The 14826-nt window shown below is 43.2% G+C and overlaps 1 protein-coding gene across 2 annotated transcripts in view; it reads left to right on the top strand.

The window, feature by feature from the left end:
- dop1b (DOP1 leucine zipper like protein B) overlaps nt 1-14826 on the top strand; it is a 204075-nt gene that overhangs the window by 13178 nt on the left and 176071 nt on the right. For both annotated transcript variants that reach the window (XM_059968854.1, XM_059968855.1), the window contains exon 2: nt 11483-11646. In XM_059968854.1, the coding sequence (XP_059824837.1) occupies nt 11509-11646 (138 nt within the window). In that variant the 5' untranslated portion in view covers nt 11483-11508. The remainder of the gene's footprint in view (nt 1-11482; nt 11647-14826) is intronic.

The raw sequence follows: 14826 nt of genomic DNA, 5'->3' as shown, positions 1-14826 counted from the left end.
TTGTTTGTGGATTTACTGTGCTGAGGGCAAGGAAATGGTGACGTTTTTGCATTACCAGTTGTAAACACCTTTCCAAGAATCAGAGCGGAATTGGACAATTGGTGACCTCGAGGTCCCCCACCATCCAGGCAATGTTCTCTTCTGGCTGCTGCCATTGGGAAGGAAGTACAGGGGCCTTCGGTCCCTGCACCACCAGGTTCAGGGACAGTTACTTCCGTTCAACCGTCAGGCTCCTGAACCAGCATGGATGACTTAACTCACCTCATCACTGAACTCATTCCACAAACTAGGACTCTACAAATCGTATTCTCAGTATTATTTAGACGGCTTTTTTTGTATTTGCACTGATTGTCATCTTTTGCACATTGGCTGTTTGCTAGTGTTTATGGGTGGTTTTTCATTGATTCTGTTGTGTTTCTGTGTTCTACTGTGAATGCCTGCAAGAAAGTGAATCTCAGGGGGGTATCTGACGACATACACACTTTGATAGTAAATTTACTTTGAACTTGGGAGAGCTTAGTCTTTGAGGCGGCTTCTTTGTTTTATGAGCAAGGCACCCTACTAATCCTGAGACACGGGATTCTGGAAACTTTGAGCAACACACATACTCACACAAAATGCTGGTGGAACTGGGAAGACAAGGCAGCACCTCTGGAGGGAAGCGAACAGTCAATGTGATCTGTCTTGTGACTTTAATAGTTTATTTGCTGATATACACCGAATGACTCAGAAACCAGTGGGTGAAGATGACCTCGTTGCTGGAACAAGTAGTGAGGACTTTAGGGCTTGGTCATGGAATTTCATTGAGATACAGCGCGGGGTAGGCCCTTGTGGCCCTTCGAGCTGCGCTGCCCAGCAACCCCCTGATTTAACCCTAACCTAATCGCGGGACCATTTACAATGACCAATTAACCGACCGACAGGTCCGTCTTTGGACAGTGGGAGGAAACCGGAGCATCTGAAGGAAGCCTTTGCAGTCACAGGGAGAATGTATGAACTCCTTACAGGCAGCAGCGAGAAGGAGTTTCTATTTTTTGCTCTTGAACACGTACGTTTTCTCCAGGCGCTCCGGTTTTATGAGGGACAGGTCCTGTCTGCCGCCGTGGTGGTTGAAGGGCCACAGTACTGTGTCGTACTGTTCTATCTTCTGTCAGAATCTGGGTGAAATTATTTGTCTTTCACAGTGTGCCTTTTTACAATTGTTACTGGCTCTTGCGTTGTACACTGCATCGCCGATTATGAAAGCAAGGCACAGTGGGGCGTGTAATCAAGCTGCAGGCTCAGTTCCAGCAAACCGGATCCGAACAGGTCTGTGATGCTGTCAGTGTGGAGTCTGGACCTTCTGTCTGTGATTGCACGGGCATTCTCTGGGTATTCTGATACTCGTTCTCCCCCCCAACCCCCCACCATCCTGACGATGGTAATCAATTAACTGCTGTAAATTGCGAGCGGTTGCATCTAGGTCCTCAGTGGTTCCCAAAATGGGCAACGTTGGTCCTCCCGGGGGTGGTGGGAGTTTCTAAAGGGGCGACAAAGATAAAGGTGGAAAGTGGGGTGGCGTTCGATAGCAAGCAACCCACTGATTAATTAGTTTTAATTTATGAAATTAATTACTTATTATAAGCATTTGATCCTCTGTGCCTCATATTTGATTATGATCATATAAACACCTCATCTCTTGCTAACCCACTGTTCTCTTAAGTCTTTGCTCGAAGTGCGTTATAATTGCTGAAAAGCAACGTGACACTTCTGTATTATGAGAAGTGTGGACAGATGAATGGTTACATTGAAGGGGAACTGATGGGAATCTGAGGGAAGTGGATTCCATGACATTTAGCATGTTTTGGGAATTACCAGAATTAAGATTAATATCACTGGCATATGTTGTGAAATTTGTTGTTCTGTTGTACAATACATTGCAATATACAAAAATAAAAACTGTGAATTACAGTAAGAAGTCACACACACACACACACACACACACACACAGTAATTTGGTTCTCATTATTGTATATTACAGTGTACTGCTGTATTAATATATAGATATATTAAAAAGTTAAATTTAAAAAAGTAATGAGGTAGTAATCATTCAGAAATCTGATGACAGATGGGAAGAAGCTATTCCTGAATCACTGAGTGTGTGCCTTCAGGTTCCTGTACCTCCTCTCCGATGGTTGTAATGAGGAGAGGGCAGGTCCTGGGTGATGGGGGTTCTTAATGATGGACACTGCCTTTTTGAGACGCCTCTCTCTGAAGACGTCCAGGATGCTGGGGAGGCCAGTACCCATGATGGAGCTGACTGAGTTGACGACTCTGTGCAGCTTATTTCAGTCTTGTGCAGTACCCCCCTCCCCCCCCCCCCACCGCCTCCAGCTCTGTGAACTGGGACAAAATGGCCGCCTTCAATGTTAAAGTGAAATATGGAAAGATCTGCGAGAGGCGAGCTGTGTGTATGAGCAAAACAGATTGCGAAAACTAGTTTTGTAATTGTAATCGAAGAAGAAATGCCAATAATTGCCTTTGTTTGGGTGCTGAGTATGGTCTGTGACTGTCTATAGGCTTCTGTTTCTTACCTCTAATACACCTATGAAGCTGACCCAGAGAACTGCTCTGTGTATGGAGATACAAGTGACTTGCAGATGTTGAAGTCCGGGGGGGGGGGGGGGGGGAGTGAAAATCAAACTGCTGGAGGAATTTAACGGGTCTCTGTATATTTTATTCCAAACCTTCCTGGTATTACTGTACCCCAATGAATATTAAATTGTGATTTTGTGCACCACAGTAGGGAGCGTGAATGAGGAGCTAATGATATAAAGCTTATTGTCACCTGTTCTGAGATCTTGCCCACTGTTCATGCAGATCAAATTATTGCATTGAGCTAGAACAAGGTAGAACAATAACAATGCACAATAAAGTGTAACAGCTACAGAGAAAGTGCAGCGCAGGTAAACAGTAAGGTGCGAGACCACAGTGACCAGACTGCCGGTCAGATCCACCTTATCAGATGAGAGAATCATTTAATTACCATGTGCTGCTGATTTTCTGAAGTTGAACATGCAGAGAAATACAAACCCCATTTCCAGAAAAGTTGGGATATTTTCCAAAATGCAATAAAAACAAAAATGTGTTAATTCACATGAACCTTTATTTAACTGACAAAAGTAAAAAGAAAAGATTTTCAATAGTTTTACTGACCAACTTAATTGTATTTTGTAAATATACACAAATTTAGAATTTGATGGCTGCAACACACTCAACAAAAGTTGGGACAGAGTTAAAATAAGATTGAAAAGTGCACAGAATATTCAAGTAACACCGGTTTGGAAGACTCCACGTTAAGCAGGCTAATTGGTAGCAGGTGAGGTATCATGATTGGGTATACAAGTAGCGTCCATCAAAGGCTCAGTCTTTGCAAGCAAGGATGGGTCGTGGCCCACCTCGTTGTGCCAAAATCCGTGAGAGAATTGTTAGTCAATTCAAAAGGAACATTTCCCAGTGCAAGATTGCAGAGAATTTAGGTCTTTCAACATCTACAGTACATAATAGTGTGAAAAGATTCAGAGAATTCAGAGACATCTCAGTGCATAAAGGGCAAGGTCGGAAACCGCTGTTGAATGCGCGTGATCTTCGAGCCCTCAGGCGGCACTGCCTAAGAAACTGTCATGCTAATGTGACAATTATAGCCACCTGGGCTCGGGAGTACTTCGGAAAACCATTGTCACTTAACACAGTCCGTCGCTGCATCCAGAAATGCAACTTGAAACTGTATTATGCAAGGAGGAAGCCATACATCAACTCTATGCAGAAACGCCGGCAAGTTCTGTGGGCCCGAGCTCATCTCAGATGGACCGAAAGACTGTGGTCAGATGAGTCTACATTTCTGCTAGTGTTCGGAAAAAATGGGTGTCGAATTCTCTGTGCCAAAGATGAAAACAACCATCCTGATTGAAGCCAGCATCTGTGACGGTATCGGGGGTCCATCAGTGCCCACAGCATGGGTGAGTTGCATGTATGTGAAGGTACCATTGACTCTCAGACATATATTAGGATTTTAGAAAGACATATGTTGCCATCAAGGCAATGTCTCTTCCTGGGACGTCCATGCTTATTTCAGCAGGACAATGCCAGACCATATTCTGCACGGGCCACAACAGCGTGACTTTGTAGACACAGAGTGTGTGTGGTTGACTGGCCTGCTGCCAGTCCAGATCTATCTCCTATTGAAAATGTATGGCGCATCATGAAGAGGAGAATCAGACAATGGAGACCACGGACTGTTGAGCAGCTGAAGTCTTACATCAAGCAAGAATAGATAAAATTTCTAATTGCAAATCTACTACAATTAGTATCCTCAGTTCCAAAATGATTAAAAAGTGTTATTAAAAGGAAAGGTGATGTAACACAATGGTAAACATGCCTCTGTCCCAACTTTTGTTGAGTGTGTTGCAGCCATCAAATTCTATATTTGTGTATATTTACAAAATACAATTAAGTTGGTGAGTACAACTATTGAAAATCTTTCACTATCTTTCTTTGTACTTTTGTCAGTTAATTAAAGGTTCACGTGAATTAACATATCACAGATTTTTGTTTTTATTGCATTTTGGAAAATATCCCAACTTTTCTGGAAATGGGGTTTGTAGATGGTAGAATTTTCAGCTTTTCTTACTTTTATAACTAAATTGTTTTGTGGATGCGAGGCAATTCAGCTCATCAGATCTATGCTGGCCGCCCATTGGAGCCATTCAATCAGCTTCGCTCCCTCCTGTTTATTTGGGTTGAAAATTGTTTTCTCCCTTTTCCCCTGTACTCCTGCTCTTGAACGGTAACTTGTTTCCGCGAGCAATGGCAGCCCAAACTATTGGCCGTGATTTGCTCAGCCCTGTTGAGGATCTGGAAGGGGCTGGATGACCACAGCCGAGCCCTCTCCTTTTCTTGACTGTAAACTCACCAACAAGGTGGGCTGCATTACGATTGAAGTGTCAGGATGGCGTATGGCTGGTTTCTGACCTTCCTGCTTCTGCTCCAGTAGCACTAAGTTCAGAGGTCACCTGAAGTGCATTTATGCCATTTTTTTCTCTTAATAATCACCCAGCTCACCCTGATGATAAACAGAAGCACCTTTTTAAAAGCAGGATAAGATGGTCAAAAAGTCAGAGTTCAAGTAAAATTTATTATTAAAGTAAGTATCCGTGGGTTTTCTCCCCCTAGTCCAGAGACATATTGAGTAGGTTAATTGGACATTGTAAATTGTCCTCTGATTAGGTTAGTATTAATCGGGTTTATCAGGGTTGCTGGGAGTGGTGTGGCTCGAAGGGCCCCAAGGGTTTACTCTGCGCTGTATGCCCAAATAAATAAAATAGTATTTTTTTCTTGCAGGTATTTGCAGTAAAATAATGAAATACAATAGAATCTGTGGAAAAAGTCATACATAAGCAGATTGACAATCCAATTAACAAAAGACAAATCATGCAAATTAAAAAAAACTTGAGTTGCAAAAAGTCTTTGAAAGTGAAGCCTGTAGGTTGGGTTGTGGTGAGTGAGGTTATCCAGATCAGAAAGTGAGGTGTAGGGAATTCTGGTGGATCATTGATAATTATTGAACAGATAGGTTATTTATTACTGAGTTACTGTTGAATTAATGGGTGGAGGTGAGTTCATTTGAGTTAGATAAAACAGAGAAAAACATTTCAAAGTAATTTACCTTGTTAGGTAAGTTAACTTACCCAGAGAATAATCTTGGAACTGCAGTGTTTTTACCATTTTTAACCTTGTTACTAAATCAGAAAGCTTGTTGCCCGTCTCCGGGACTCTAGTTAGGATTTTTTAAGATCAGCTTGTTTTTTATAAATGTAACGGGGACACAAAGGAAATTGGAAATTCAGATTCTGATTAATTTATTTATCAGGTGTACATCAAAACATACCATGAAATGCCACATTTGTGTTAACAACCATGATACCCAAGGATGGTCTGAGGGCAGCCCACAACTGCCATCACACATTCTGGTGCCAACATAGTGTGCCCATAATGCTCGGTCAGACAACACAGAACACGACAAGCAACAAAACAAACCCTTTTCCTCCCTCCCTCCCACCCACCCACATATGGGTAGGGGGCTTCCAGTCTCCAGTCTCTGGGTTTTGGCTTCTAGACCTCCGAACAATGATTTTCCAATTTAAAAAAATCATAGTGGTGGGATCAATTGAAGTATCTGTGAGTAAGAATTTAGGCATCTAGGATTCCAAGAGATCTCCATGGCTTTCAAATTGATCTTTTGTTCATTTTATATTTGAGTTTTTCATCTTGTCCTGAACACAGACTCGTGTTCCTCAATATTGTGCAAATTGTTCTGGTTGTAATATACCAAAACATAGGGCAATTATTTTTTTTAAGATTAAAGTAACTGTACTAGCATAAACCATTATTGCATCAGGTACAGCCCATAAGGATCTGTTGACTCAATGTGTATTTATAAAGTTGAAATTGCAGAACTCTTTGTACTTGTAAAAGCAGTCATTTAGTAATGTGGACTTTACTGGTAGTAATTAATGGTGTTGCATTGCAGAGGCTGCTTCACTTGATGCTTGTGGTAAATGACCTTAAAAAGTTCAATTTTAAGTGTCATTCAACCACACATGAATACCTATGAGTTTAGCCAAATGAAACAGTGTTACTCCAGGGCAAGGGGGCAAAACATAGTATTAACAGTCACACACAGCACTGGGCACATATAGCACATATAGGACAGCAGTAAAATACAATCACTCAAAACAAAAATGCAGTCCAAGACCCTGAGACCGTGAGTGTTGCAGCAGTCTGCAGCTTGCACAATATAGCTTCTACTCTGCCAAGTGACCACTGGGGGCAGCACTTACTCCAGCTTGGACGTCAATGCCACACCACCTCCGGCGGACACAGCCATATCTCTCCCAGATGGTTGTAAACAGGCAACGCGGTGGCTTGAGGTCTGACCCTCGCTACAACGGAGGCCCCGCTGTCTGCCAGTAAATCTGTGGATCAGACTTGCAGCATTCCACATTAACAGAGTTAAGATGGTGACAAGGACATTTTTATTTCCTGTCAATCAAAGGTGATTGTGTAGTTGTGGGTGTATTGCTGACGACAGCTGGTTGCATGTGACATGAAAAGCTACTGTTAATGGAACGCTTAGTCCCAGTAGATACGATATGTTTAGGACTCAGCCATATTTACACATTGGATTCATAAATTCATAGTTACATCACGCTATGTCAGGCCTTTTTGGCCCAACATCCATTCCTACCAGGTGCCTTTGTGAGCTAGTTCCTTTTTATTGTGTTTGGCCCATATTCTTCTTAATCAGAAGTTCCCAACTTGGGGTCCATGAACTCCTTGCTTAATGATATTGGTCCATGGCATAAAAAAGGTTGGGAACTCCTTTCGGAATCTAAACCTGTCCACCCATTTATCTGTATAAACACCTTCTAGATGTTGATTGTGCCTCCTGTACCACTGCCTCTGGCTGCTCGATCCATTTTCCCACCATCCTCTGAGTGGTAAGAGTTGTCCCTTGTGTCCCCATTAAATTTCCTCTCCATTTACCTTAAACCTACACTCTCCAGTTTTTTGGCTCTGTCCGCCACAGAAAGCAGGATCTATTACTTCAATACGACTTCCTGTTCCCATTCTGACATGTCTCTCCATGGCCTCCTCTACTGCCATGATGTGGCCAAACTGTGGTTGACAGAGCAACACCTCATATGGTAGCCTCCAACCTGATGGCATCAACATCAATTTCTCCAACTTTTGGTAATTTCTTCCCCCCCCCCCCCATCTCTCTTTTTCCATTTCCTTTTCTGATTACCCTATCACCCTTTCACCTGCCCATTATCTTCCTCTGGTGCGCCTCCACCTTTTCTTTCACCCATGGTCTACTGTCCTCTCCTATTAGATTTCTTCTTCTTCAGCTCCGTACCTCTTCCATCTATTACCTCCCAGTTTCCTACTTCATCCCCTCTCCCCCTCACTCACCCACCCACTCACTTTCCCCCTCACCTATCACTGGCCTGCTGGTACTCCTCCTCCTTCCTTCACCTTATTTTAGCTCCTGTCCCCTTCCTTTCCAGTCCTGATAAAGGGTCTTGGCTTGAAATGACAACTGTGTATTCTCTTCCCTACATGCTGCTTGACTTGAGGAGTCCCTCCAGCATTTTGTGTGCGTTCTTCCCCCCACCCCCATTCTGGAGGAAAAATGTTAGTGGCCATCCTCCTTATTATGCCCCTCACAAGTTTATCTAATTCTATAAACTCACTCTTCAACCTCCTACACGTCAGCATAAATTAAAATTTCAGTCTTTCAAGCTTCGTTGTATTGCTTAAGCAGCCCAGCCCTGGTAACGTCCTTGGTGCATTCTCTATTGAGAGCAGCTCAATGCCGAGGAGCTTCAGGTCTCATGTGATGTGTTTGCCAGTGTATTTAAGACCCCTCCATGAAACATCAACAGATGTTATTGACTCTGGCTAATTTCTCTGGGTGAGAAGATTGTCCGATCAAGAGAGGCCAGACAACATGGCTTTGTACTCTTTGGAGCTCAGAAGAGTAAGGGATTTAGGGGGAGGCTTTGGGATTCTCACGTTCTTCTCTCATTTATTCTTTGGGGGTTTCTTCTGTTTTGTGGATGTCTGTGGAGAGTAAGAATTTTAGGTTGTATATTGTATATATTCTCCGATAGTAAATGGAACTATTGAACATACAAGATCCTAGGAGGGCTTGAAAGGGCTGAGTTGTTTCTACTCGTGAGAGAGTCATGAATGAAGGGACATAATTGCATATCAGGTGTGGGCAGTTTAAATGGTTCGGCACAGACTAAATGGGCTGAAGGGCTTGTTTCTGTGCTGTACTTTTCTATGAAGTGTGACTCGAAGGGGCTGGTCATTTAAAACTGAGGTGTGTAGAAAATTCTGAGGGTGGTGAATCTTCTGTTCCCCAGGATGGTGGAGACTAGGTCACTAGATATATTTAAGGTGAAAATAGATGAACGTTTGAAAGATTGAGGGTTATGGGGAACTGACACGGAAATGGAGTTGTCCACAGATGAGTCGCAGTCCTGTCGAATGTGGGACAGGTTTGAGGGGCCAAATGGCAGTCTAATTCTACTAAAATGATTAAAGCTCGTTTATGAAGAGTTACTTTGGAATTGCAGCTCCATGTGACTCACTGCCTTCGAAAGAGAAGGAAAAATAACAAAACTACAACAGAGAGTGCAGTTAAAATTCGGAACTCCATCTGGTTAATAATTGATGTGTTTTCTTTCACTGTGTTGACTTCCAATTGTTCTGTCCGACATCTTTACTCTCCATTGATTTTAATTCCCCTCCCCACTCTCACACTCTGTCCTCAGTCTGCAAGGGTGAACCTGAACACAAACTACATAAACAGCATCTCATTCCTCCAGGATAGTCCATATCCCGTTGGAATGAACTTTGAATTTTCCATTTTCTAGTGAGATGCCTGCCCCCCACCCCCCACCCCTCACTGCAATCCTCTTTTTTCCCCCTCTCTTTATGATCTACTCAGTTCCTCCTTCATTCACCAGGTACCTCATCACTCACCAGGTACCTCATCATCCACCTCCTCACTTCCATTATGTTCAGCCCTTTGTTGCCTCCAGCAGTTACCTCTCAGCCTCTGTCACCATTTCCACACTCCCCTCCTCCACCTGGCTATCACCTACACTCAACTGAACCTACCTATCACCTGTCAGTTCTTGCACTGCCCCTTCATACTTGCACCTCCCCTTTCCCTAATCTCTTTTTTTTCTGGCTGTCTCCTATTTATCTTTCAGTCCAGATGAAAGTAGAGCAAGGATTGCATTCAAGAGCCGCGTGGTAAAGTTTTATTTATTTATTTATATAGATACGGCGCGGGATCGGCCATTCTTTCCCGTCAAGCCATGCCAACCAGCAATCCCCTGATTTAATCCTAGACTAATTGCAGGTCTATTTACAATGACCAATTAGACTACCAACTGGTACATCTTTGGATTGTGGCAGGAAATCAGAGCACCTGGAGGAAACCCACCTAATCTCTCGCTTGCTCCTCCTGAGGGAAGGCCTCTGAATTTGAGTGATCTCTCTCTCTCTCTCTCTCCCCCTCAATGTTACCACAGTTCTGCGTTGATAGGCGGGCTGAGTTCAAATTGGACTTTTTCCAACTTAGTTTTTATACTCTGCATTTTCGCCCTTTCTTTTTTGTTGCAGTTTGTGTGAATTGTTAAGTTTTTTTCCCCATGAGGGGGAGGTTTGGGGTTTGATGTTCTTGTTGCTGTTTGCACATCTTTTGCGTGGGGGGTTTGGGGGTTGACCTTCCTGTTGCAGTTTGTGTGGTTTTTTTTGTGTGTGTCCCGGCGTTGGGAGGGGGTGGGGGCTGATGTTTTTCTTTGAATGGCATCCATTGTTTTCTTGGTTTCGTGGCTGTCTGGAGAAGACAGATCTCCGTGTTGTATACTGCATACATACTTTGATAATAAATGTGCCTGTGACCCTTTGGAGCACAGGAGCATTTACAATGCCTAATTAATCTATCAACTGGTACGTCTTTGGACTGTGGGAGGAAACTGGAGCACCCAGAGGAAACCCATGTGGTCACAGGGAGAATGTACAAACTCCTTATGGGCAGCGTGTGGGAATTGAACCTGGATCACTGGTGTAAAGTGTTGTGCTAACCACTACGCTTATAGAGGCTTCATAAACCCTCTGTTTTCCTTTTGCTGTTTGGTTCAAGTTTGAAATTCATTTGGTTAACAAGTGGTGTATTTTGTTTCACTATGTGTTAACTTCCAATTCCTCTGACTGATGTCAGTATTTATTTGAATCCTCCTGTGAAAATTGAGGAACACCCAAAGTCTGCATGTTGCCAAGGCCTTTGCCACATCTGATACCAGGCAGAGTAATTCAATATCTAGTGAACTCATGGCAACAGCCCAGAGAGAATGGTTTAATTTCCAACAGGTTGATTTTGAATTGACTTGCGGTGCAGGATGGCATAAAACCAACTTGTTGAAAATTAACACAAGATTCTGTAGATGCTGGAAACGCACAAAATACTGGAGGATCTGAGCAGGTCAGGCAGCAGGGTTTCCCAACTTGGGGTTCATGGACCCTTCAGTTAATGGTAAGGCCTCATGGCATAAAAATGGTTGGGACCCCCCCCCCCCCCCCCCCACCACCACCAAATTAATGGAGAGGAATAAGCAGACTGTTTCTCAGGTCTGTTGAAAATTAAACCAGTCTATGGTTTAACAGTGATGCACCCATGTTAATTAAACCCGGAAACAGCTGTCGAAAATCTGTGGAAGTAAATGCAGTTTTATACCTCATTGTTTTCCTAGGGAGTAACCGAGATATCTGGAGCTAACTTTGAAATGTCTGTTTAATATTTATGTGCATCACCTGATAGTCATATCATTAAACTGACCTGCTGTTGTCTCTTGTGCCCAAGATTAAGTGAGCTACAATGAGAAGGAGATGGATCAGGAAGAGCTGAACTTGATCAATGATTACAGATACAGAAGTTATTCTGCTACAATCGACAAAGCTTTGAAGAATTTTGAGTCATCCAGTGAATGGGCAGATCTTATCTCGTCACTGGGAAAGCTTATCAAGGTGAGCTTTGATGTCTTTATATGAAAGGGCCTACTTTTTGTCAGCTTTTCCATTCAATACTATTGATACAAATTTAATATTACTGTGGTAATTTTGTGGTAAGTATGGTTATAACTGGTTGAGGGCATGTACGTATCCCTTCTTAGGAGTATTTCAAAATTCAACAGCAGTATCTAGGCCCACAGAAGGGAGGAACTCAGAGGTTTTCAGTGTTTGATTTAGACTGAAGTGCTCCTTAAATCTAATCCTGTAAGTGCGTGTGGCCTTGACTGCTTTTTCCCTAGTGTTTGTGATCCTTTGAGTGAAGTTGACTGTGTACACTCGGTGTTAGGTGTACCTGTTAATGCAAGTATCTAATAAGCCAATCACGTGACAGCAACTCGATGCTTAAAAGCATGTGGATGTGGTCAAATGATTCAGTTGTCGTTCAGACCAAACAACAGAATGTGACTTAAGTGACTCTGACTGTGGAATGATTGGTGCCAGCTGGGATAGTTTGAGTGACTCAGAAACTGCTGATCTGCTGGGATTTTCACACAGAACAGTCTCTAGGTTTTACAGAGAACAGCGTGGAAAGACAGAAAAATTCCAAGGGGCAGCAGTTCTGTGACTACAAACACCTGATTAATGAGAGAGGTCAGAGGAGAATGGCCAGACTGGTTCAAGTGGACAGGAAGGTAACAGTATCTCAAATAACCACATATTACAACAGTGGTGTGCAGAAGAGTGTCTCTGTACACACAAAAACACATCGAACCTTGAAGTGGCTAGACTATAGCAGCAGAAGACCATGAACATATAGGAGGTACCTAAATTTAGTGGCCACTGAATTTAGACTGGCAGAACTTTCTGTCAAGATATAATGGCCTTAAATTTCTATGGGTAATGCCTGATGTTTGTGTAATAATTCCAGACAGATGAACCCATTTCCATTCCTGTGGAGATAGTTCTGAGCATTCTACAGCCATAGTAATCGGTCCTTGCCATTCGGTAATGGCCTTTCCTTCATTACCAGGCCCGAAGCTGTCTGGGTATTGGTGCATGCAGATGAGGACTTGCTGAAACGTTGCAAATGGAGTAAATATTATGCACTCATTTGCAAATATCCCCACTTCTGATCTGGTAATGGAAGGGCAGCCACTGACGTAGATTCAAGATTCAAGTTTATTTATCACGTGTACATTGAAGCATACAGACAATTGTGTCATTTGCATTAGCAACCAAACTGGTGTGCTAGGGTCAGCTGGCAAGTGTCACCTCACATTCTGGTGCTGACACAACATGCCCACAGAACAACAGAACACAACAAGCAATAAAACAACAACAGCAAAAGCAAACCCCAGTTTTCCCTCCCACCCATCCACATACACAGCCCTCTAAACCCAAGAGGGACCCCTTCTTTAGCATCTAGTGTACTTGGATTTAGTCTCGGGCCTTTGACCACCCCAAGGACTCACAGAGATTCATAGACCCAGGCCTTGACTTCTGGGCTTCTGATTCAACCCTGACTCCACAATTCTCAGCATCAACCACAGGGCTGTAGATAACTGTACAGCAGGCCTCCAACTCCAGACTTGCTGCTGAAGGAATCTAGAACACCAGGCCTCGAACTGAAGATATTCAGGCTTTGGGCACTCTCGTGGAATGACTGATCTCTAGTACCTACACCCATTAGAAAGCATTCTTCATGGTGCCCAATGACTTCTCTTTGAGCTGGGCTCCTTGATGTCACACTCGGTCAATTGCTTCCTGGGAATCAAGGGTATTTGCTCCTTCAACACATCTGAAACTCAACTCAACTCATTGGTGCATGTCAGAAGAGAAGTTGCTCTGGTAAAACCCAGACTACGCATTAGTCAAATAATTGTTATAATAGCACTATTAATTGCATCTTCCATCACTTTGGTTAGGCAAAGACTGAGTGATAATTAATCGGATTGGACTTGACCAATCATATTCATGTCAGTGGTGGGCAAACTAATGGAGAAGATTCTTAGGGACAGGAGTTATGAGCATTTGGAGAAGCATAATCTTATTAGGAATAGTCAGCATGGTTTTGTGAAGGGCAGGTTGTGCCTCATGAGCCTGATTGAGTGTTTCAAGGAGGTGACAACTCCAGTTGATGAAGGCAGAGCAGTTGATCAGAATCAAGTTTAATGCCACCAGCATATGTTGTGAAATTGGTTGTCTTTGCGGTAGTAGTACAATGCAATAATAAATAATAGGAAAATAAGACTGAATTGTAGTAAGTGTATATATACCTTCTTCCTGATGGTAGCAACACGGTGTAAGGTGTTGTAACGGGGTTCCAGAAAGCTATGAGGCATGGGATCCATGTAAATTTGGCTGTGTTGATTCAGGACTGAAGGCAAGAGGGTGATAGTAGACAGAGTGTATTCTGTCTAGAAGTCGGTGACTGGTGGTGTTCCAGAGGGAGATGCTCTGGGACCACTCGACTCTTAGTTTTATAAATGACCTGGATGGGGAAGTGGAAAGGTGGGCTAGCAAGTTTTCAGATGACAAAGGTTGGTGGTGCTGTGGATGGTGTAGAAGGTTGTTGAAGGTTATAAAGGATATTTGACACTGCGAGCTCAGAGGAGAAATGACAGACGGAGTTCAATTCTGAAAAGTGCAAAGTGATATACTTTGGAAGATGGAATTTGAAGGCAGGGAACAAGGTTATCAGCAGGTTTCTTCGCAGTGTGGAGGAACATCAGGATCTTGAAGTCCAAGTCCATGGACCTCTCAGTTGTTATGCAGGTTGACAGGGTGCTTAAGAAGGCGTGTGGTTTGCTAGCTGTGTCAGTCAGTCAAGAGCGTGAGTTAATGTTGTACCTTAATAAAATTCTGGTTACATCACATTTGGAATATTGTGTTCAGTTCTGGTCACCTCATTACACAGAAGAGATGTGGAAGCTTTTCAGAAGGCGCAGAGGACGCTGACCAGGATGCTGCCTGGATTAGGGAGCGTGTCTTATGAGGAAAGGTTGAGTGAGTTAGGGCTTTTGCCTTTGGAGTACAGGAGAATAAGAACAGACTCGATAAAGGTGCATAATATTGCCAGAGTCGGTCAGTGTTGGCAGAAACATCTTTAGCTCCATTACGCTCCATTTCCTCCCATACCCTTCCTTGCCCCCGGGGCTGCAAGCTCAGCCTGCTGCTGTTCACACTGTTGGTGCA

This window comes from Hypanus sabinus, chromosome 4 (genome assembly GCF_030144855.1).
Source record: "Hypanus sabinus isolate sHypSab1 chromosome 4, sHypSab1.hap1, whole genome shotgun sequence".
Classification (NCBI taxonomy): Eukaryota; Metazoa; Chordata; class Chondrichthyes; order Myliobatiformes; family Dasyatidae; genus Hypanus; species Hypanus sabinus.
This window is presented reverse-complemented; position numbering and strand designations above follow the sequence as displayed.